At 35.0% G+C, this 21,733-nt stretch overlaps 1 protein-coding gene across 1 annotated transcript in view; it reads left to right on the forward strand.

Annotated features, from left to right (window-relative positions):
- The window catches only part of CDIN1 (CDAN1 interacting nuclease 1), a 286,050-nt gene that overhangs the window by 135,660 nt on the left and 128,657 nt on the right, over positions 1–21,733 (forward strand). The window contains exons 6-7 of the mRNA XM_074235056.1: positions 16,455–16,534; positions 16,883–16,932. Coding sequence (XP_074091157.1) covers positions 16,455–16,534; positions 16,883–16,932 — 130 coding nt within the window. The remainder of the gene's footprint in view (positions 1–16,454; positions 16,535–16,882; positions 16,933–21,733) is intronic.

Consider the following 21,733-nt stretch of genomic DNA (forward strand, 5'->3'; position numbering starts at 1 on the left):
TTGATGTGGTACAAGGTGCTTTTACATCTCATTTTTCTTAGTCTACCTCTGTGGAATGGGTTATACAAACATGGTTACCCCCATTTTACACATCACAAAACTTGGGCCTCTTGTGTTTAATAGAATCTAGATCCCTAGATCCCTAACTATAACTATAACAACTATAACTGTAACTATATATACATACATATATTAACGGTTCACATTTTTTGAAGCATTGATTATATTGTGCTTTTCTCACAAGCATCCTATGGAGTCAGAAAACCTGGATGATCTGACTTTTTGGCCTTAGCTTCCCATCTGAAAAATGGGGAGTTATTTCTAGGACTCTCATTCATAGGGTCTTTATTAATCACTTACATTATGGGAGAGATTATATTAAGTCCTGGGAACATTTAAAAAAAAGTCAAAACCAGTCCATTTCCCTCAAGGAGTCATTATTGAATTGGGGGGGGGGGGCAAGAGATCTAAGGTATCTTTGTGATCCTTCGATTAATTCTACTCAAAAATGGAAAAATTGGAGCTCAAAATTTGTAGGATATAACAGAACTGAGATTCCAACTCAAATCTTCCAACTCTAATACTCTTTCCAGACAGGATTTCCTTTATCAGGCAACGAATTTCATTGTTTTAGAGCTTTGGAGCTTTCCTTTATAGATTCTTCAGTCTTTGTTTCTTTGTTCATAGGACATTCAGCCAAGTCTTGTTATTTCAGAAGATGCCTCTTTAGTTAGATATCAAAATATCAGTGGCATTGTACTGAGCATACTAAGAGAGTACTGAGAGTATTTCCTGCCCTCAAAGGAGGTTACTGTTCTATTGTGAAATATAAGATAGACATCATGGAAAAAACAAACTAAAGGAATGAGTTAATCACTAGCTATTTCATTTGTATTTTTTATAAGTCAGATAATAAAGTGCTCTGAGTCTTTAGGTAAGAGGCCAGTGTGCATTAAAATAGTTTTCAAATTTGAATAGTTTGAAGGGAGGGAAGACCATGCTAAGCATAAAGACGAGAACATTTAGGACAAATTGAGTGAATGATGGAAATGGTCTGAAGTAAAAGGTATCTAATAGGAGTTAAGGATAGAAAGGCAAGGGATACTTTGAATGCTAGGCTGAGGAATTTGACTTTTATAATCTAAATCAGGTGTTCTTAACCTTTTTTGTGTGTATGAGACTTTTTACAGTAGATTACCCTTCTCAATATCATTAAATAAACATTTAATATACATAAAATATTTAGGATTACAAAAGTCATTACAATTATATTGGAACTCAGTGTTAAAAATTGTTTTTTAAGTTCATGAACCCCAGAATCAGACACTTTGCTCTAGAGAAGTCCTCCAGAAATCAAACTGGAAGAAACTTCAGAGGGTGTGTAGTCTAACTCCCTCATTTTACAAATGAGGAAAATAAGATCTATAGAGATTAAGTGATTTGCCTAAAATCACCCAAGTAGTTAGTGGTAGATCAGAATTTTCACTGTACTTTGAGAAAATGGGAGTCCATTATTGGTACTTTTTAAAATGTCTGTGAAACCAAATTAATTTGAAAAGTGATTGAATTTTTTTTTAAAAAAAGGATTAAACTGCCACCAATAAAAGATGTTCCAACAAATCTTCCATCATTAATAATGGCCAAGTGTGGCCAAACCTTTACAGCAAAAGGGTTATAAGCTGCCTGAGGTTGAATGAGTTCTGATCAGTATGAAGGCTCATGCTTTGGAAACATTTCCCTCTTGTACGTACATAATGATACTTTTATATTTGATGACTCTAGTTCAAGTTATCTCTGACATGATTATGTGCTAGTTAGAGAAGAGAATTTAATTTGTCCCTGTAGGCTTCCCTAATGCTAAAAGATAGTTCTTATTCAGCTTGTCGAATGGGATCAAACTGCTTTAGAAATCTCTCCTGGGCGGTAGGAGTGCTGTTGTGCTGCCCCGAGTTGAATGTGGAATAGGTCTGAGGGAAAAAGCAGGTAGGAATATGTAGATGACTAGTAATTCTGAAATTGCCTGTTTAAGAAAGAACACAGTCAGGACTGTCCCAGTGGAGGTAGCTTGGGACCTTCCTGACCTTTCCCTCCCTAAGGCCAGGCTGCTATCTCTTGAACAAAAGATTACCTTCTGCCATGCTTGAGGTAGGGCTTTTTTTTTATCTCTCTCCTCAGCCTCTGGAGGAGACATATAGATAGGAAAAACACCTGCTCATCTCTGGGGAGTATTGAATCATATCAAGCACCTTGCCCATACAGCTACTCCAACTCCAGAGGCCATTATTTTTAGCAATGGAAAAAATCACCAGACTGTAGATGTTTAATAGTTCAATGCCCTCATTTTCAAGATGAGGAAATTGAAGTCTAGAGAAGTTGTGACTTGCCTAAGGTTGCACAGCTAGTTGCAGAAGAAAGAACTATGCCTTATAACAACACCATAGCTTTGGGAAAGAAAGCTTTTCCTCCCTCCCCCTGCCTCCTACTCACCAAACACCAGTGCCTCTATAGGCTCTGTGCCATGTTGGAAGGAGATTTTATAAATCCTCAATTTATAGTTGAGGAAACTGAAATTGTGAAAGTTTAAGGAACTTGGCGTTTTACAATTTAGTCTACTATGTTATGCTATTGGATCACTGGATACCAATATAATTGATCCTACTAGTAGTAGTTAATAGTTGGTAGGTTCTTTGAGTTTTCTTTTAGGGTTATCTAAAAAGTCACAATCAAAAGTCATTTTTGAAACACTTAATCATTCCCTAACCTGTGAGGTAGGTAGGTATTCAAACTCCTTCTTTTGAGTCCTTCATAGAAGAAGTGAGTTGTATTTATTCTGGGGATTGGGTAGCTTTTATACACGCTGTCTTTTGGAGTGACACAAACACTAAAATATTATGATCTGTTCCCAGAAAGGTATTTTTCATACAGCAAGAGGTTGGATCTAAGGAACTTCCAGTTTATTCAAAGTATGATGATTTTACTTAATGCTTTAAAATATTTTTAACTTCAGTTCAGATTTTTCTCCCACACAGTTCAGAACCTCAGTTTTCCCTTATGCAAATTGGGATACTACTACTACTACTACTACTACTACTACTACTACTACTACTACTACTAATAATAATAATAATAATAATAACAACAACAATACCTATCTCATATGATCATTGTGAGAATCCAATGAGATAATAAATGTAAAATTTCAATTCATAACTAGATTTCTTCATAACCAGTCATTAAAGGAGAGGGTGATCCTTAATTATTGAGGCCTGCTCATTGTCTGTTGCATCAGTATATTTTGATGAATATTTGCTTTTCCCCCCACTCTTATAAATCCAATTTCTGGTGGCTCATGGGTTTATGCACTAAGTTGCCTAAGTAATTAGAAGCCAGAGCATCTGACAGAATAGTCAAGTTATGCATTATAAAGTCAATAAATAGATGTAACACAGAACTAGAGAGGACAAGATTAGATATTTCTATAACAGCAGGATATAATGTATTAGTAAGAGTCAAATCTTCATGGTCAAACCATCAAGAGAAGTACCATCAACAGAAATCCTAAAAGCCAATGATTTTAACAGCTATTTCCAGCAAAATCTTGGGCTTCCTGAGACCTTTTAACAAAGGATAGTCTAAGACAGTCTGGCTATCCCCCCTAGGATAGAGCTTTCTAAGTTTAAAGGATCCCTAAGTGATTAATTTGATGATTCACCCTTTTGCATAAAGTCCTTCTAAAAAAAAACCTTCAAATCTAGGATACTACTTCTTCCATAAAACCTTTCCTGATCTTTCAACTATGAGTATCTTTCCTTTAATATTCTTTATTTTGTTAATATTTATGTGTTTACATATTATCTCCCTCTATAGATTGTTAACTATTTGAGGGCAGGAAGTTTTTTTTTCTTATTAGTTCTGGCAATTTTCATAATTCCTGACACAAATGAAACTTAAATAAATGCTTGTGAATAAATAGTTGAGTATATTGCCCCTTAAGCTCTTGATCTCTCTCTCCCCCACATTACAATAAAATTGTTAAAAATTATTGCTTATTTATTTTTAATATTTGTTTTTCTTCTTAAATTTTGAGTTCTAGACTCTATTCCCCCTTCACCCACTCACTGAGAAGGCAAACAATATGACATCAATTATATATCTGAAACCATGCAAATTATTTCCATATTAGCAATTTTGGGGAAAAATGAAAAAAATTATAATTCAGTTTGCATTCAAAGTTTATCAGTTCTCTATCTCTGGAGATGGATAGCATTTTTTTCATCATGAGTCCTCTGTAATTGTTTTGGATCATTGTATTGATTAGAGTAGCCAAGTGTTTCATACCTGATCCTCATTACAATATTAATGTTATGATGTATAATTATTTCCCAGTTCTTTTCACTTTGTATCAGTTCATATAGGTCTTACTATGTTTTTCTGAAACCCCCTCATCATTTCTTATAGCACAATAATACTTCATTACATTCCTATGCCACCTTGTTCAGATATTCCTCAGTTGATGTGTCCCCTCAATTTCCATTACTTTGGTACAACAAAAAGAGCTGTTATGAATATTTTTGTACATATAGGTCCTTTTTCTATTTCTTTGATCTCATTGGACTACAAACCTAGTAGTGATATTCCTGGATCAAGGGGTATAAAACAGTCTAATATGCCTGAACCAGTTCACTATTCCACCAACAATTCATTAATGTACCCATTTCCCCTCATTTCCTCCAGCATTTTTCATTTTTCCTACTTATTTGATATTTTATTTTTTCCCCCAATTTCAAGTAAAACAATTTTTAATATTCATTTTTTTTTGGAATTTTGGAATTTTCTTCTGTACTTTTTGTGCCTCTTTTATGAAGCTGTATGTTCTCCTTCATAATCTTCTTGTGTCACTCTCATTTCCTCTATCACTTGCTTCTTTTTTTTAACTCTTTCAGGAATTCTTGCTGGCCTCAGGTCCAGTTAGCATTTTTCTTGAGGCTTTACTTGTAGCTGTATTCACATTGATATCTTCTTCTAAGATTATGTATTGGTCTTCCCTGCTATCATTAGTAGCTTTTTATAGTCAGGTTCTTTTTTTGGTTTGTGCATTTTCCTGGGCTATTTTTGTACTTTGAACTAAAGTTGAAGTTGAACTCTGCTCACTTGGAGATGGAGAAGCACCATGCTTTTAGCCTTTTTTTTTTTACTGCTATTTTCAGAGTTAATTCTGAGTGTTTGCAAATTTTCAGTGCTTCTAAGGTGATGTCATTCTAGTAGAGGTATGGTCACTGCTTTCCTGGTCTTGTCTTTGTTCTTTAACTAGGAAGACCCCTTGTCCCCTACAACTTGTCCCCTGATTTAGTACTCCTCTTGGCCCTGTGACCAGAGCATCTTCTTCTTTTGTTAGCATGCCTCTTAGACCTGGAACTATGACCAGGGCTCCTGATCCTTTATGACAAATCACGAATACTCCTTTCTATCCATTGACTGCAAACTTATGGGCAGTAGAGTTGCCAATCAGTACCTGCACAGTTGCTGCACCCAGTGTAAGTAAAGGGTTCCCTGTAATTTCATTCTGGCTAGTTGTCCAATCCCCTTAATGTCGATGGGTGAAGAGCTCCCAAAGTTGCTACTGCTATTTGCCATAGCTTCCTCCAAGGGACATTGCTGGTGCTTATCTAAAGTCTGTATTCACCCTGGTGTTACAGACTCCTACTGACTTCCCAAGTTGTCTTGGGAAATTGTCTGGAAAATTGTTGTTGATTCTGCAACTCCACAATTTGTTTTGAGGTGTCAATATAAAGATGTTTGGCTGAGAACTCTTGAGAGAGTTCAGCTGTATCCTGACTTCTTTGCTACCATCTTGGTTCTGCCCACTACTTCCCTGTTTAGTTTACATTCAGCTGTTCCCACTTGCTCTTCAAGCACTCACATTTCAAATCCTATACTATGTTTTCTGTCTGTGCTAGTCTTCTGAAATTGTTTTCCTATCACCACTTCCAATGACCTTTTTATGGACCTTATTCTTTTTGATTTCTCTTTACAATTGGGCTTTGACTATCAAAGACCTTTGATTTTCAAGACCAATCCTCACTATCCATTACCTTTGAATCCTCCTCTCACCCCCGCAAACATGGTTCCTATACTTGACTCTTTTCTTTCCCTATACTCTGGTCTTTGTCCCTCTGGCTTTAGTTATCATTTAGAAATAGATGAGTGTTAAACCTCTATCTTCAACCCTAGCCTCTCTTCAGAACTCCTATCCTTTATTTCTGGCTGCCTATTTGACATTGTGCAATTGAATCACAGAATCTTAGAATTGAAAAATATCTCAGATAATCTAATCCAATTATAATTATGCAATATCATATTTATCATAACCCCCTCAATTAAAAAAAAACACTTTGCTTCGTTAATCTTTTTCAATATTGGGGAAGGGGAGGAGAGGGTCGATACTCCCAGTCATCTAGACTCAAACTCTCAAGTCACCTTTGACCCTTATTTTTCCTCATTCCTCCACCTAACTCTACTCATTGTGTGGAGGAAAAATCTGCTGAACTTGACATCTACCTTTCAAGTTCAACTTCCTCTTTTCAATCTCTTTATAATCACCTTAGTTTATCATCCTCACTTGGACTATTATAAAAGTTTCTTTTCTGATCTTGCTGCTTCCAATCTGAAACCTCTACTATACATCATTTATAGCATTGCTTATAAACATTACTACATTCTTACTCTAGAAATGTCACTTATTTGCTCAAAACCCTAAGATAATATTCTATCTTGGATTTCAACCTAGGCCATAGTCTGACTGCAACCTACTTTTTTCCTGTTATGTCACACTGATCTCTTTTACATACTCTACATTTTAGAGCTGTCCTATTGCTGTACAATGTTTCCCATGACTATGATGACCTCTTATCACTGTCCCAATTCTATCTGTTGAAATGCTTCCCTTCCTTGTAGGATTACTGCAGATAACCTCACTAACTGATTCCTTCAATGAAGCACTCTCTCCCTCTAGCACAATTTCTCCTAGAGATCTTGCTTGGATCTCTCCTTTATGTTTTTCTATTATCATTTATTTTTCTCCTATCCTTTTATGAGCTCCTTAGGTCATGCTGTACCCCATTACATCTTTATGTCTTCAGTACTTAATATACTATCTTACATGTAAAAGACATTTAAATTTCATTAAATTCAACAAACATTTATTGTTTGAGACCTTCTTACAGTGGCAGGGTTACATTTTCAAGTTGAATTTGAAGCCTTTGGGATATCCATATTCCCACAAAACTGGTTAATATCTTTTGAGATGGGTGAGTCAATAACAGTTCAGGCTGTGTGGTTAAAGCACTGACCTTTTTTCTTTTTTTCTTAGCAGAACTTTTTATTCACTTGCAACTCCAAGGGATGGGATTTTGGGTCCTATGAGTTTTTTTTAAGACACTTAAGAAGGATAGAATGAAATAGATTTGCTGAGGTTCTCTAAAATATCCCTTAAAACTATAAGCAATCTATCCCTTTTGATCCAACAACACCATTACGAGATGTGTATCCCAAAGAGATTACAAAAAAGAATAAAAAAAACCCTACATGTACAAAAATATTTATAACTGCTCTTTTCATAGTGGCAAAGAATTGGAAATTGAAGGAATGCCCATAATTTGGGGAATTAACAGATTGTGGAATATGAATATGATGGAGTACTATTGTTCTAAAAGAAACCATGAGATCTAAGACTTCAGAATAGCATGGAAAGATTTGCATGAACTGACACTGAGTGAAGTTAGCAGAACCAGAAGAACATTATACACACTAATAGCAACATGTAAAGATCAACTATGATGGACTTAATCATTTCTGCCATATAATAATCAAAGACAATTCTAAAAGTCCTGTGATAAAGAATACTATCCATATCCAGAGAAGGAACTGTGGAGTTTAAATGCAGATCAGAGTTTACTATCTTCAGTTTTTAAATTTTTTAAAATTCTTATTTAAGTTAATGGGATTGGGGGCAGCTAGGTGGCACATTGGATAAAGCACCGGCTCTGGAGTCAGGAGTACCTGTGTTCAAATCCGGTCTCAAACACTTAATAATTACCTAGCTGTGGGGCCTTGGGCAAGCCACTTAACCCCATTTGCCTTGCAAAAACCTAAAAAAAAAGTTAATGGGATGAAGTGACTTGCCCAAGATCACACAACTAGGCAATTATTAAGTGTCTGAGACTGGTTTTGAACTCAGGTTCTCCTGATTCCAGGGTCCATACTCTATCCACTGCACCACCTAGCTACCTGCTATCTTCAGTTTTTTTTTAAGTTATCATATGTATTGTCTCATTTTTTCTCTCTAATTTTTTCTCTTCCATTTGAATGTGATTCTTTCACAACATGATTAATATGAAACTACGTTTAGCATGGTTATAGATAAAGAATTGATATTCTATTACTTTCTGTGGGGGGAAGGAAGGAAGGAAAGGAGGGAGGGAGAAAAACGTAAAAAAATGATTTTGAAAACTTCTGTTACATGTAGTTGGGAAAACAAAGAAATAAATGGAAAAAACCTATAAACAATCTGATTTGATTAATAAGAACAAATGAGATTTTTTTAACATCCAGAAACAGTTTGCAGTCATGAAAAAAAAGCATAAAACTGGATTTCAGAATATCAGGTTTCTAAGTCTTGACCTTGCTATTCAATATACATGAGATGTTGGACATGATACCATCCATGGCTTCAGATTCATTACCTTTGAACATAAGTGATTTTAACTAAGGGAAAACAAAGTTCTCTTCAATCAAATGAGATATTTTGTAAAATGCTGAGTTGCCTGGTGTCTAGTAGACACTATATAAATATTTATTCCCTTTCTTTAAATTCTATGATCTTGTGCTTAAAAGATATCTTGTGTAGGTAGGTGGTGGATGGACAAAGCATAGAGCAATGGATTATGTAAAGTGATAACTCTAACATTTGATTAGGGTTAGAATAAATTTAATGATTAGAACTTAAAATCAAGATATAAAGTATGACTTGTATCTAGTTCAGAGATTCTTCACTATTTTTGTGTCATCAGTTTATTTGCCCATCTAATGAATGCATCACTTCTCAGGACCATGTATTTAAATTCATAGAATAAAATCCATATGCGTGAAAAGAAAAGCAGTTACATTGAAATGTCATTATCAAATATTTTAAAATAATCATAATTTCTTTGTTAAAAATCCCATGAGTAGTTCCTAAAAATTTGGAACTGGAAGAAACCTTAGAAAGTTCATGTTGCCTGTGATCTAGCCCTTCCATTGTATATGCTAGGAAAACTACTTGCTTGTCTAACTGCCCAAGTTGCTGTACTTGTCATACAACTAGTTAATGGTAAAGCCAAGATGAGATATCAAATCTACAACCTCCTAATTAATTCATTGCTCTTTCTACTATAACACATTGCCTTTTAGGAGCTAATGTAAAGAGAAAATAACTTCCAATATCCCTTAAATAAATCAACTCTGTGTATATGTGTGTGTATGTATGTATGTATGTATGTATGCTCACCCAGACAGCCCATCTCATCAGAGGTTCTGAGTGAAGATGATCAGATCTCTGTCTATGTTTTCAAAAAACATTTAAAAAGCTATGATGTCTCTAGGTCAGGGGAACACACCAAGCTGCAGTCCCAGAAGGAGATCCAGTGACACAACCCAGAACATCTGGTCAGGAAGCTTACAATTTCCTGCTAAGGATTTCTTTTTCATAGTTCCCTATAGTGAGACCAAGGCTTGGAGCACAGGGCCATGTGCCCAATGCTGAGGAGCTCACCCAAATAGCTGCTGCTGGGGCACCTCTTCACCCAGTCTTCAGTTTGTGCAGGAAGTGAGCAGGAGGTTCAAAGCTCAAATGTGTCAGTGACTGACTGGAGAGCTTGAGCAGGGGGCAGATTCAAGCCTACTCCCTCTCTAACCTTCCTCAAGCTCTCATATCAACACAGACTCTTCAGCCAGTGCTCTGTGTGTTGTAACAATTTTCCTGGATGAGATAACCACTGACCAGTGGCAGTTATCCCTGGAGATAGATGTGTCTTTAACAGACAAACTGAAACAGTTAACCTAATTCGAAGAGCTGCAAACGAGGAGCTCATTTGTGAATGTCATCTCTCTACACTGTTGGACATGGTGGGTGCTACACTCAAAGTGCATGCAACAATGTTCTCTGCAGATGCTCAACCAGCAACTGGGACTGTGGCTGTAAGAGTGTGACTGTCTTTTTCTGTAAATGCTATCTCTATCTCATATCCATGAACTCCTCAGAGTGATGTTTTTAATTGCATAGGATAAAAGGAAACAAACATTTATTAAGTGTGCCACGTACTATGCTAAACTCAAAAGCCATAAATACAAGCAAAAGGAACAGAGCCAGAAGAAAAATTCATGAAATAAAATATGTAGAAATATAATTGAAATATAGTTATAATTTTTTAAGTTCACAGACTCCCCCATCCTAGATCTTTGAATATTGTGTCAATGAAAATGAAACATACAATCTTTCCAACAGTTTTTACTTTTGCTACATGATCAGCTGTCCTTCACTTATTTAGAGTGTTCCTACTATATCCCTCTATTGTGATTATATTGTAGCCAGTGACTACCCACTGCAGACTTTTCCATTGTCTTTTGGGTGACCCTCAACTTAAATTCTTCAGAGATTGATATTCTATGATTCATAGACTTTGTCATCAATCAACAGTAGCAGCATAGCTAGCATTTATAGAACGCTTTAAAGATTTCAAAGCCCTTTGAATTTTTTAGTTCAAAAGATGTGCCTTTGTTTCAGGGAGATCTTTGAAATCATTAAAAACATTACATAATTTCCTTTTCTAAAGGCAGTCCAACCCGTTCTCCTAAGCCCAGTTTAAGACCCAGTTCATTATGTATTCAAAGCGTATGTCCAAGATACATGTGGGAATTATTATTATTATTATTATTATTATTATTATTATTATTATTATTAAGCATTTGTTACATGTTTCTTGGGCAGCTAGGCAGTGCTAAAAACCAACAGATATAGTGCTAGAGAAAAATTCCTCATACACTAACTGTGTGACCCTGAGCAGGTCATTTAACCCTATTTGTCTGTTTTCTCATCTGTAAAATGAGCTGGAGAAGGAAATGGCAGTATCACTTGAATATCTTTGCCAAGAAAATCCCAACTGGTTCATAAAGAATCAGATTCAATTGAAACTACTGAATAGGAAAAAAGATTGACTCTTGCTTAATTTCATTCAGAACTTTCTGAAATATTACATCATAGAGGGAGTAAGAATTCTCTAAATAGTTTCATATATAGAATTGCATTTTAGAAAAATCACTTTAGGAAGCATGTGGAAGATTGATTAGAAAGGAGAGAATCTTTAGGCAGATAAATCAATGAAAAGACCATTGTGCTAGTCTAAAAGTGATGGAGGAGCTAGATTGGCAGTGGACTGAGCACTGGACTTCATAAATTCAAATCTGGTTTTGGACACTTAGCTGTGTTACCCTAGACAAGTCACTATTACGTCTTTCAAAGTTTCTTCAATGATTCTAATACATGCATGGGAGACAGCTTGCTAAGATACTTGTACATAGGATCTTGCTCTACCAACTTAAGCACTTTTTCAATAGTCAGCAGTAAGTACAATTAGTGTTGTATTTTCTTTACCTCTCAATTAGGAAATGATTAGGAAGATAAAGTCTTATAAGATATCATTTGCAGAAGACTTCCTTTCTCCTCTCATTCCTTCATCAAGGTTTCTGTGATATAGATATAGATACAAATCTTGTAGAGATATGAAAGCATTCCCTTGATCCACTATATTTTTGGTGATTATGTTTGAATTTTTTCCCTAAGTTTTTAATATCCTTTCCTTTTAGCTTGGCAATCTCCCTTAATTGGGTCACAATTCTGCCCTCTCCAGCTTGGATCTCTTTTGTGGATCTCTAATCTAGTCCATGTTTTTCTTTTTTTTTCTCAATGTAAGCTTCATTTCTTTATGTAATACTTTGGAAATTGATTTTAGAGTCTATGATTTAGTAGCTGTACTTATTAATAGTTAAAGTAGCTTGTTATAAATCTTTATAAACCTTTTTTTCTATTTTTTTAATCTTTAAGTATCCTCAAGATGTCTTTTGTTTATTTGAGTTTCTTGCCAAGAATTTTGTAAATTAGTCTTCCCCTCCATTATTTTTTTCTTTCATGAGGTGAAATTTCTGATAATCTTCCATCTTTATTTTACAAAAAAAAAGTTTTTCTTGAATCTAGCAAGTAGAATTAGTATTTTCTACAGGAGTTATTTCTAGGTTCTTTTGTTGTAGTTTTTGATTTACTTAGGTTAGATTTGCTAAGAGCAATCTCATAGCCCGTATCAAAGTCAGTTTTTATCTATTTTCATATCTACCCATATGAATAATCAGTATTTCTATGTAGACTTCAAAGGGAAAAGTGATATCCTTTTTAAAAAGGCACTCTTAGTGTCCCCTGTAGATTAAGTCTCAAGACTCTTCCCCTTAGCTTTGGTCAAACTAGTTAGAGAAAACAAGAAAATTTCCTTAGGATACTTGTTTTCCTCTTCCAATTCTAGTGCCATATATAACTATGCCCTTATATCCCTAAACTGTTTGGAAACTCAGGTGAAATCATTTTTCTTACCCCTTAGTTTATACATAGAAGGTTTACTTCCAAAGGAGAAATAAGGGTGCAATTCCACTATTACCATCACATTCAGCCAATTACTACTCTAGAATCCTAAAATTATGAGGACATCAGAGATGATGGAGCACCCCTGCCCCCCTCACACACACCTCTTTTTTATTTTAATATTTATTCTTTTTGTACAAATAATGTTTTTATACATTAATAAAATATTCTTGCTTAAGAGTAAACAGAATACCCCCTCCCCCCACAAATATAGACTCACTTGAGCAATAAAGTAAAGGGGAGAGAAAAAAATTAAAATAAAAAAAATAATAGTAATAATTGTAGGTATGGCCAGGTGGCGCAATGGACACACACTTATCTTTAACTCCCTCCTTTATTCCCCTCCTCTTTCCCTCCCCTCTCTCTCTCTCTCTCTCTCTCTCTCTCTCTCTCTCTCTCTCTCTCTCTCTCTCTCTCTCTCCCCTCTCCCTCTCTCCCTCTCTTCCTCCCTTTCCCTTTCCCTTTCCCTTCCCCTTCCCCTTCCCCTTCCCCTTCCCCTTCCCCTTCCCCTTCCCCTTCCCCTTCCCCTTTCCCTTTCCCTTTCCCTTACTCCCTTTCCCTCCCTTTCTCCACATACACACACACACACACACACACACACACACACACACACACACACACACACACACACACCTGGGGTTTTGAGCTGGGTTTTTTTTTTTTTTAGCAAGGTTCATGCACATGCCTTTTTTTCTCTCACCCAGGTATACTGCTTTGTTTATCACAGGATCAGTTTTTTTTCAAGTCAGCTGTCAATAAATGTAGTAGATTCCAAAGATAATAATAGTAATATCAAGAAGAGGAGGAGAAGAAAGAGGAGGAACTAATATTTGTATAGGGCTTTAAGACTTACAAAGTACTTATCCTATTTAAATTAAATTTGCTTATCTTATTTAATCTGTTTTAAAATCTTGTCAGGTAAATTGTTATTATTAAGTAATATGAATCTGATCAATCCTCCCTTCTTTTCAATTTTTGTCTTCTTAATCCAAAATCCTGACTACTTTGAGGAGAGAAATGATGCAGGGCACTAAATCAACCCCAATGAAATGTTGCAATAAGATTTAATAGAGACTAAAACTTTGAATAGTCCCTAAATATTTAAATTATTACCACATCTTTTCCCTTCATTAAGATCTTGCTTTGTATTTAAGGCATCCTAGGGCCATGGAACTGTTTAAGCTACTAATTTCATATATGAAATTGTTTAATCAGTATTCCCAAATTACAGTCAGTTATTCAGTGGGTATGAAGGAACTAACTTGAACTTTTCAATATGAGTATTCACACCTGGGAAACAGGTGAACATATAAATTATGATTTGTTATATTGTTTTTTTTTATTTTCTAGACTTAAGAAAATGTTGGGGAAAACATTAAACTTGAAAGTGTTTTATGCATAACCCCCCCCCCCCGAGAACTGATTACCTGCACATCTTTGAATAATCTTCATTTAGAACTTTCTCCCCATAATGGTCAGAAAGAAATGAGTATCATTTGTGAATCAGTAGTCATATTTATAGGATAATTTCTAGTGTATACCTCTCGTGAGGTCTAGAGAATAATATCCATTCACAATGTTTTTTAAGATGAGAATGAGCTTTTCCCACAATCTAGTCATATCCATTACTGAATATTCAGAATCATAGAATTTCATACTTGTAAGGGACTTTTGAAGGTCATCTAAACAAACCCATATTCTTTAAATAAGCATTTATGTGCATTCACTCTTAACAGGAAGCACAGCTAGGTGACACAGTGGTTAGAGTTCTGGGTTTAGAATCAGGAAAAGTTCATATTGGTCTCAGACCCTTCCTAAATGTGTATACCTGGATAAGTCACTTAATTCTGCCTCAGTTTCCTCATCTGTAAAATGAACTGGAGAAAATAGTATCCTTGCCAAGAAAACCCAAAATGTTATCATGAAGTCAGATATGATTAAAATGACTAAGCTACAACAGCACTGTACTAAGCACTTAAGATATAAAGACAAGTAAAAACATTCTGTGTCCTCAAAGATCTTACACTTTAATGATGAAGACAATTCAGGATTGAACATTTAGGATAAATACATAACAGATTAGACATTATTTGAGAGGTTATGTCCAGCTAGGGAATTGGGGAGGAGGATCAAGAAAGGTCTTCTGGAAGAAGTGATGTTTTGTCTGTGTTTTAAAGGAATACAGGGAATATAAGAACTAATAGTGAGGAAATGAGTGCATTCCAAGGAGAAGAAACAGCCAGTACATAGGCAGGAAGTAGAATGTAGTATATAAGGAGTGGCAAGTAGGTAGTTTGACTGGACCATAGGAAAAAAGGAGAGACCGCTCTAAAAATTGTCCAAGAAGTCAACCTTCTTTGCTTCAAGACTTCTGGTAAGGAAGAATTCCCTTCTTTGAGCCATCCCATTCCTCTAATGATAGCACTTTAGGAACTTTTTCCTTCTACCAAACCTAAAGTGACCATTTTGAAAACTATACACATTGCAGAAAGATGAAGTGAAGAGACATGTAATTGCATAACTCATAAGTTTAAGAACTAATATTCACAATCAGAGCACTATAGGGATTGTTGATGATTTCAGTAGTTCAGAGTTATTCAAGGTTGGAAAATGTTCTTGAAAAGGCACAAGTAAATTTTCCTTTTAGAATTATAATTTATTCAACTAAGTACTCTGAGCTAAGCTTATTAGCTGTTTATAAGCCCAAACTCACTTCCATTTGAGTGTCCTACTTGGTGCCATTTCTAGCTTTTGATTCAGAACAGGTCATCTTTTTGTTATCTGGATAGTTACTCTTACTGTAGAACCTGTCTCAGGCCTGCCTGCATCAATTCCAAAGTCCATCCTTTAAGTATAGACTGTATTTGGTCAGCTATAGGTACTGCAGCACCTCATACTCATTTGCAAATACTTTAAGATCATTGATTAATCTTTGGTGTCTGCAAGAACAGTTTTCTTTTGCTTTTATTTTTTCCTTACAATTCTATTGTCTTTCATCTAGTTTTCCTACCTGTGAAAGGGGTATCAGAATGCGTTTGTTTAACAAGATTTAATAATGATAATAAGAATAGGGGACATTTATAAAGGATTTTGCATTTGATCTTCACAATAATTCTCTGAGATTGACAAAATTTATTATATCCACTTTGCAAATAAGCAAACTGAGCCACAGAGCAGTGGAGTGGTTTGTTCGGAAGGATGGAACAAATGAAAATCTGAGATGGAATTCAAACCACAGACTTCTTGACTCTTAAATACTACATTCTATCCAATACATCATGCTACACTGAGGCTTCCTTGGAGTAGAGTTATTTTTATCGACAGAAATTGTCTTTAAATTTGACCTATCTTTAATAAGCTTCCCACCTCCATATGTTTCATATATTATCCACCTATAATGAGAAGTTAAATATTTTCTTTTCTCTCAAGTGGAGGTTTTCAATCCTTATTTATCTGGAAGGAGGCATATGTGTAAGGTCTGTACTTGTTAATTTACCTTTGTTACTCAGACAATCAGAAGTAGGTCATCATTGAAATATGGCAATATGATTTGAAAACTTGGCAAAATTATCTCATTATAGGCTTCCCTAGCCAAAAATAATATTTTTCCCCAAAAAAAGATCTCTGATTAGTACTGGTACTGTTTTATTTCTCCAAGTATGCATCACATGTTGCGTAATCCATTTAGAATTATATCGTCTGTCTGGTAACCCTTCTTCCTTTTCTTCTACAGCCTCCAAGACCATTATAAATAGTATGCTGCGGGACCCTTCTCAGATTCCAGATGGAGTTCTAGCAAATCAGGTCTATCAGGTATTAATCACAGCTGTCTATTCTCAGTGGCGATGCTGTTATCTGCCTAGCAGAGTAAAGGATTTTAAACCTCATTTAATTACTGTCATCATAAACTATCACTGAGGTCAGGGTGCACCATAAATGGCAAGGCAATATTTGTGAGAAGAGCATTTCAGTTTTTAATAGCTTTGCTTTTATAGTGAATAAAAAGCATGCAATTTTTGTTTTCTATGATTAAATCAGGGAAAAAAACAGCCTCTTGATAGCCTTTCTTCATTCTCTCTTTTTTTTAATTTAAAAAGAAAAGTAATTACTGTAATAGTATGTACTGTTGCCCAACACTTCTCTTCTCTTATTTGTTGGCAGTGTATTGTGAATGACTGCTGTTATGGACCACTGGTAGGCTGCATCAAACAGTATCCTTTCCCATAAACTGTTAGGTGCACAATCGGTGAGCTCAGACTCCGCCGTATCTCGCTTTAACCTGACATAAAGTTCTGCTTCACAAAACACATTTCCTGCTCTTCTATTGTACTTTCAATCAATGGGAGGGTCACAGCAGACCTCTTTCTCCTCCTGCTTAAGAAAAACCCAAGGGGCCAAGGGAAGGTGTCAGTTTGGCAGTCGGACTTTCACACACTTATTTGAAACTGCTTGTTTCTGATGAGATAAAAAGTACAGAGCCATTAGGCAGGTAACCTACTGTCTTGAATTGTATTTGACTCTTTCCAAGGAATTTTTTTTTTGATGTAATAAAGTTCCATTTAAGATGGATGAAATAGGATCAGATTCATTGGAATAACTTTCTATCCTAAGGTTAAAGGTGGTGGATTCAATTAAGATATCAGAACTACCACCCTTTAAAGGAAAGATGAATCTTATTGCTTGAACAGCTGATTAAAATCTGGAAATAACATTTTGAGTTCTTTAAATTCTTTTCTTCCTCCCTCTCCCCAACCCTATCCTGAATTTTTGGCTTTGAGATAATTCCTGCTTACTATTAAAAAAAGAGATTCACTAATTATGAATAAAAGATGTTGAAATTATTTTAAAAATTAAATTTATTTAATAAAATCATTTTAAACTAATTTTATTAAATATTATTATTATGACAAGAGATAATAGTATCCAGTAATTATTCTGAAAATATTTTCATCTTGACACTTCTTTAGAGATAGAGTAGGGGAAAGGAGAAGGAAAAGGGTGATATAGAATTGGTTTTTTTAATCATTGGATTCTCCTTCCCCTATCACAAAATCATAACTCATCTGTAATAGTCTTAGAGTTGTCTGTTCCACTAAAGTCCCTTCATTGACTTGTCTATGATTTTACACAACTACCATGTGTCAGAAAGAGTTCAGGTCTTTCTGATTCCAAGACTGGCATTTCAGGGGGAAAATCCTTTTTTATATTAAGGCATGGCAAATAATATGATGTTATTAGCCCAAACTTTTTTAAATTTCCAGATGCTTATTTTTCCCCCTTACATGTTTTTGGCTAATGTAGATTAAACTAAAAATAAGTCAACTGACCAAAACCAGGGATTCTTTGAAAGCTAGTTAGGAGATATTCTTATCAAACAAAATCTATTTTGCCCTCCACCCTTTAGTTGGCCTCTATAGTGCATAGACTTGTAACTTCATAATAGATATTTGTTGTTCTATAGATAATGTTTGAAAAATCTTTTTCTCTCCTTATCCTTGAAATATAAACTTAACTTTGACTTTTTTTTGTCTTTAATGCCTGTGAAATTGAGTTGTGTAATTACATATAACTAAAGTCTGTTCCCCCAATTCTTTCGAGAATTAATAAAAACACAGATCTGGGCTCAACACATCTTTCCATTAAACCAAAGAGAGACGACGTATCTATCCCTGTCATCAAATTAATGAGAGTGCTGGAAATCTTAAAAGTTTGCCAACCTCATGTTCAGCACATTTGTATTACAACTAATGTTGTCTCAGAGTATCTGGTGCTGAATTAGATGTTAATTTTAAAGCACATAAAATAGTTAAAAATCAATTTAAAGTTAAGGTTTTAAAAGCATAATGTCTTCTGAAGGATTGCATATTGATTTTAAATATAACTCTCTAATTATAAATGCATGGACTAAAGTATGAAGTCAACCTCTTTGTAAATGCCAGGAGGCTATTTTTCAGTAATAGTTCAGATGCTTACGGGAAACTAGATTGCTATACTGCTGGAGTAGAAAATGGCTTGTGAGGTTATTTACAAGTTTTGCCCCATGGTCACTGCCATACATCAATAATAGGTATTATTATAGACTAAGTCTAAGTGTTTCTGCTTATGGTGCATTATAAATTCTGTTTGCAGTATTTTCCTTGCATTTTTCCTATCATTCAATTTCCCTTTTTGGCTCTGTTATTGCCAGTAGAGTTTAATGTAGGACATGATTTCAATTGATAAAGACAGTGATAGATGTATGTAAATGGATTTCACTAGATTATGTTTTTTTGCAGTTCCATGATAACTGTTGCTAGTAAAATTACTGGTTTTTACAAGCTTTATTTTCCAGTTCTTGCACTTTATGTAAATTCATAGCAAGTAAAACATAAAGGAATAGATTTTTCTCCAAAGTTTAAATTAGCCATTATTTTTAGCTTGTAGAATGCATTCTAGAGGTTTCATTTTGCACAAAGCTATTGCAGATTTTTTTTTGGTGGAGGGTAGTTTTACATACCTTGAGGCAGCATGGAGAAGTATATAGAGGACTAGCCTTGGAATCAGAGTCAAGAAGACTGAGATTTAGGTCTAGAGTCTTCTATGTGACCACCAAATATGCTTAGCGTATTTGATGTACTAGGCAGCTCTGTAAGGCTAAGTTATAGTTTAGTTAACAATCTTATTAGAAGAAGTTTCCATGCCAGAAGTTTATACATATATATATATATGTATATGTATATATACATATATATGTAATCATAGATCATTCTTCTTTTCTTCCCCCCCCCAAAAATACAAATATGAATTCTACTATTGTTCATATAACCTTGAGCAAGTCACTTGACCTTGCTATGCCTCAGTTTTCTTATCTATAAAATGGAAATGGAGGAGGGGAGAGGTGAGGGTGGCAAATTAGTAAATGGACTAGGTGACCTCTAAGATCTCTTCTAGCAGTATCATCTACCATCTTATATCAATTACCTTGGCTTATTAACAGGAAATACAGGGTATGGGATTTTCATGAAATATTTTATTTTACTCTGAATAGAATTACTATTTTCTCATGACAGTAAACATGTAATTCATGTGCTATACTCTCAGTTTTGTAATATTTATATTGCTCATGTTCAGCAAATGACAGCAGTTCACAAGGGGAAGAAGCACACATTTATTCAATATGATAGGTATAAAGACATTTTATTCCATTACACAATTGTTGCAGCCATAATTTTCTATATAGAACAAAAGGATAAATTGATTATTTGCTAATAGGAAACATGAGAGCAATAAAAGAAGTATCAATTGTTCCTGTAGTTCCTCCCCCCTACCCCACTCCTTTCCACCCTATAGTTTGTCTTCCTTTCCTTCCACTCTCTATAGACCTAGAATGAGTAAGAAACTCATTGCTTCAGCTTTCAAGGTAACTTCTTTGTGTAAGGTGAAAGATAATAATGCTGGAAGCTTAAAATGCTGTGGGTTTCATTTCTGTACGTTCAAGTAACCTCAGTTTCATGATTCAACATTTTGGATGTAAATAATTTACTGCCATAAAAGTGAGAGCATATTTTATGTGGGCTAGAAGTGAATAATTTAGGCCTCAAATATGGGATGCCCAAAGTAATCAGATACTCTTGAGTGGTATTAATCCAGTTACCTCAATGAATTCTACAAAAGCATGAAAATTTTGTAATTTTTTTTTAAAAAAGTAAGTGTTGGTGGAGTATATTGATTTAGAAATTTAAGATGAGAAACTGCATTTAAGGGAACCCAAAGAAAGAAAAGAAAACATCAAAGGAGGTAATAGTCTCTCTCATCTCTTACTACTCTCTGATATGTAATAAGTAATAATAAGTGTCAATATCCTATAAATTATAAGATTTTTTAAAACAATGATAAAATCTTAATGTTTCACATTTTACAAAGCCTTTTCCTCAGAACAGTCCTCTGAGATTATTGTGCACACATTTCCCCTCCTCAATTTTACAATTGCAGAGATCAGAGAAGTTATGTGACTTGCCTGTTGTTTGAATGTTAAGACAGGGGCCTGTGGGGAATCTACCCTTACCCAGGCCTTTAGACTCCAAGTTCAATGCTCTGACTTATTCTTGTTGATAAAGAACAAAAGAATCCTGTAGTCACTACACACAAATAACCTCAATCTTTTATCAAAGTTGAAGTCTTAAGATGTATGTAATCAGGCTCAAAGAATCCATAGTAAATCATAGAGAAAGTTATGATGCAGTCCAGGCCAACATTATCAAGGTGAAATGAGGAATTTAGGTAATTATCTGGAAAATTGATAACAAATGATTTTGTCTGAACTAGTTAAGACACCAGGGAAGGGGCAGTGTAGTGTAACTTAGCTGAAAGAGCCCCTGGAACTAGTGACATGGAACTTGAGTTTCATTTCTAGCCCTGACAATTACTAGCTTTCTGGCACTGATTAAGTGATTCCACCATCTTTGAGCCTAAACCTCCACCTGTAGAATGGGAATATTAATGTGCTCAATGCCTACCTATCTCCTTGGGTTGTTGATAGTAAAATGTTGTCTAAACCTGAAAGTGTTATATAAATATAAATGCTTTTATTTTTCTCCTCCTTATGTGCCTGAATATAATAATAACCCTTTTATACAGAGGTTGGGTTTCTAAGGCAACCTCAGTCAACACAACTGAAAATCTAGAAGTAGAAAAGATCATAGAGAACCTGAAATAGCTCCTCAAGAGTTGCTTTGTTAAATCTAGTCCTCAGGCACTCACTCAAATCTTTATTACTATTATTTATTTATTATAATGTTTGTTATTTATAATAGTCACTCATTATTATTTATAAATAATTATTAATAAGCTTAATTATTTTACTTTCTCAACCAAAGTTGACTCAAGGGGGGCAGCTAGGTGGCTCAGTGGATAGAGCACTGCCCTGGAGTCAGGAGTACCTGAGTTCAAATGGGGCCTCAGACACTTAATAATTACCTAGCTGTGTGGCATTGGGCAAGCCACTCAACCCCATTGCTTTTGCAAAAACCTTAA

Source organism: Macrotis lagotis, chromosome 4 (assembly GCF_037893015.1).
Source record: "Macrotis lagotis isolate mMagLag1 chromosome 4, bilby.v1.9.chrom.fasta, whole genome shotgun sequence".
In the NCBI taxonomy this organism is placed as follows: domain Eukaryota; kingdom Metazoa; phylum Chordata; class Mammalia; order Peramelemorphia; family Peramelidae; genus Macrotis; species Macrotis lagotis.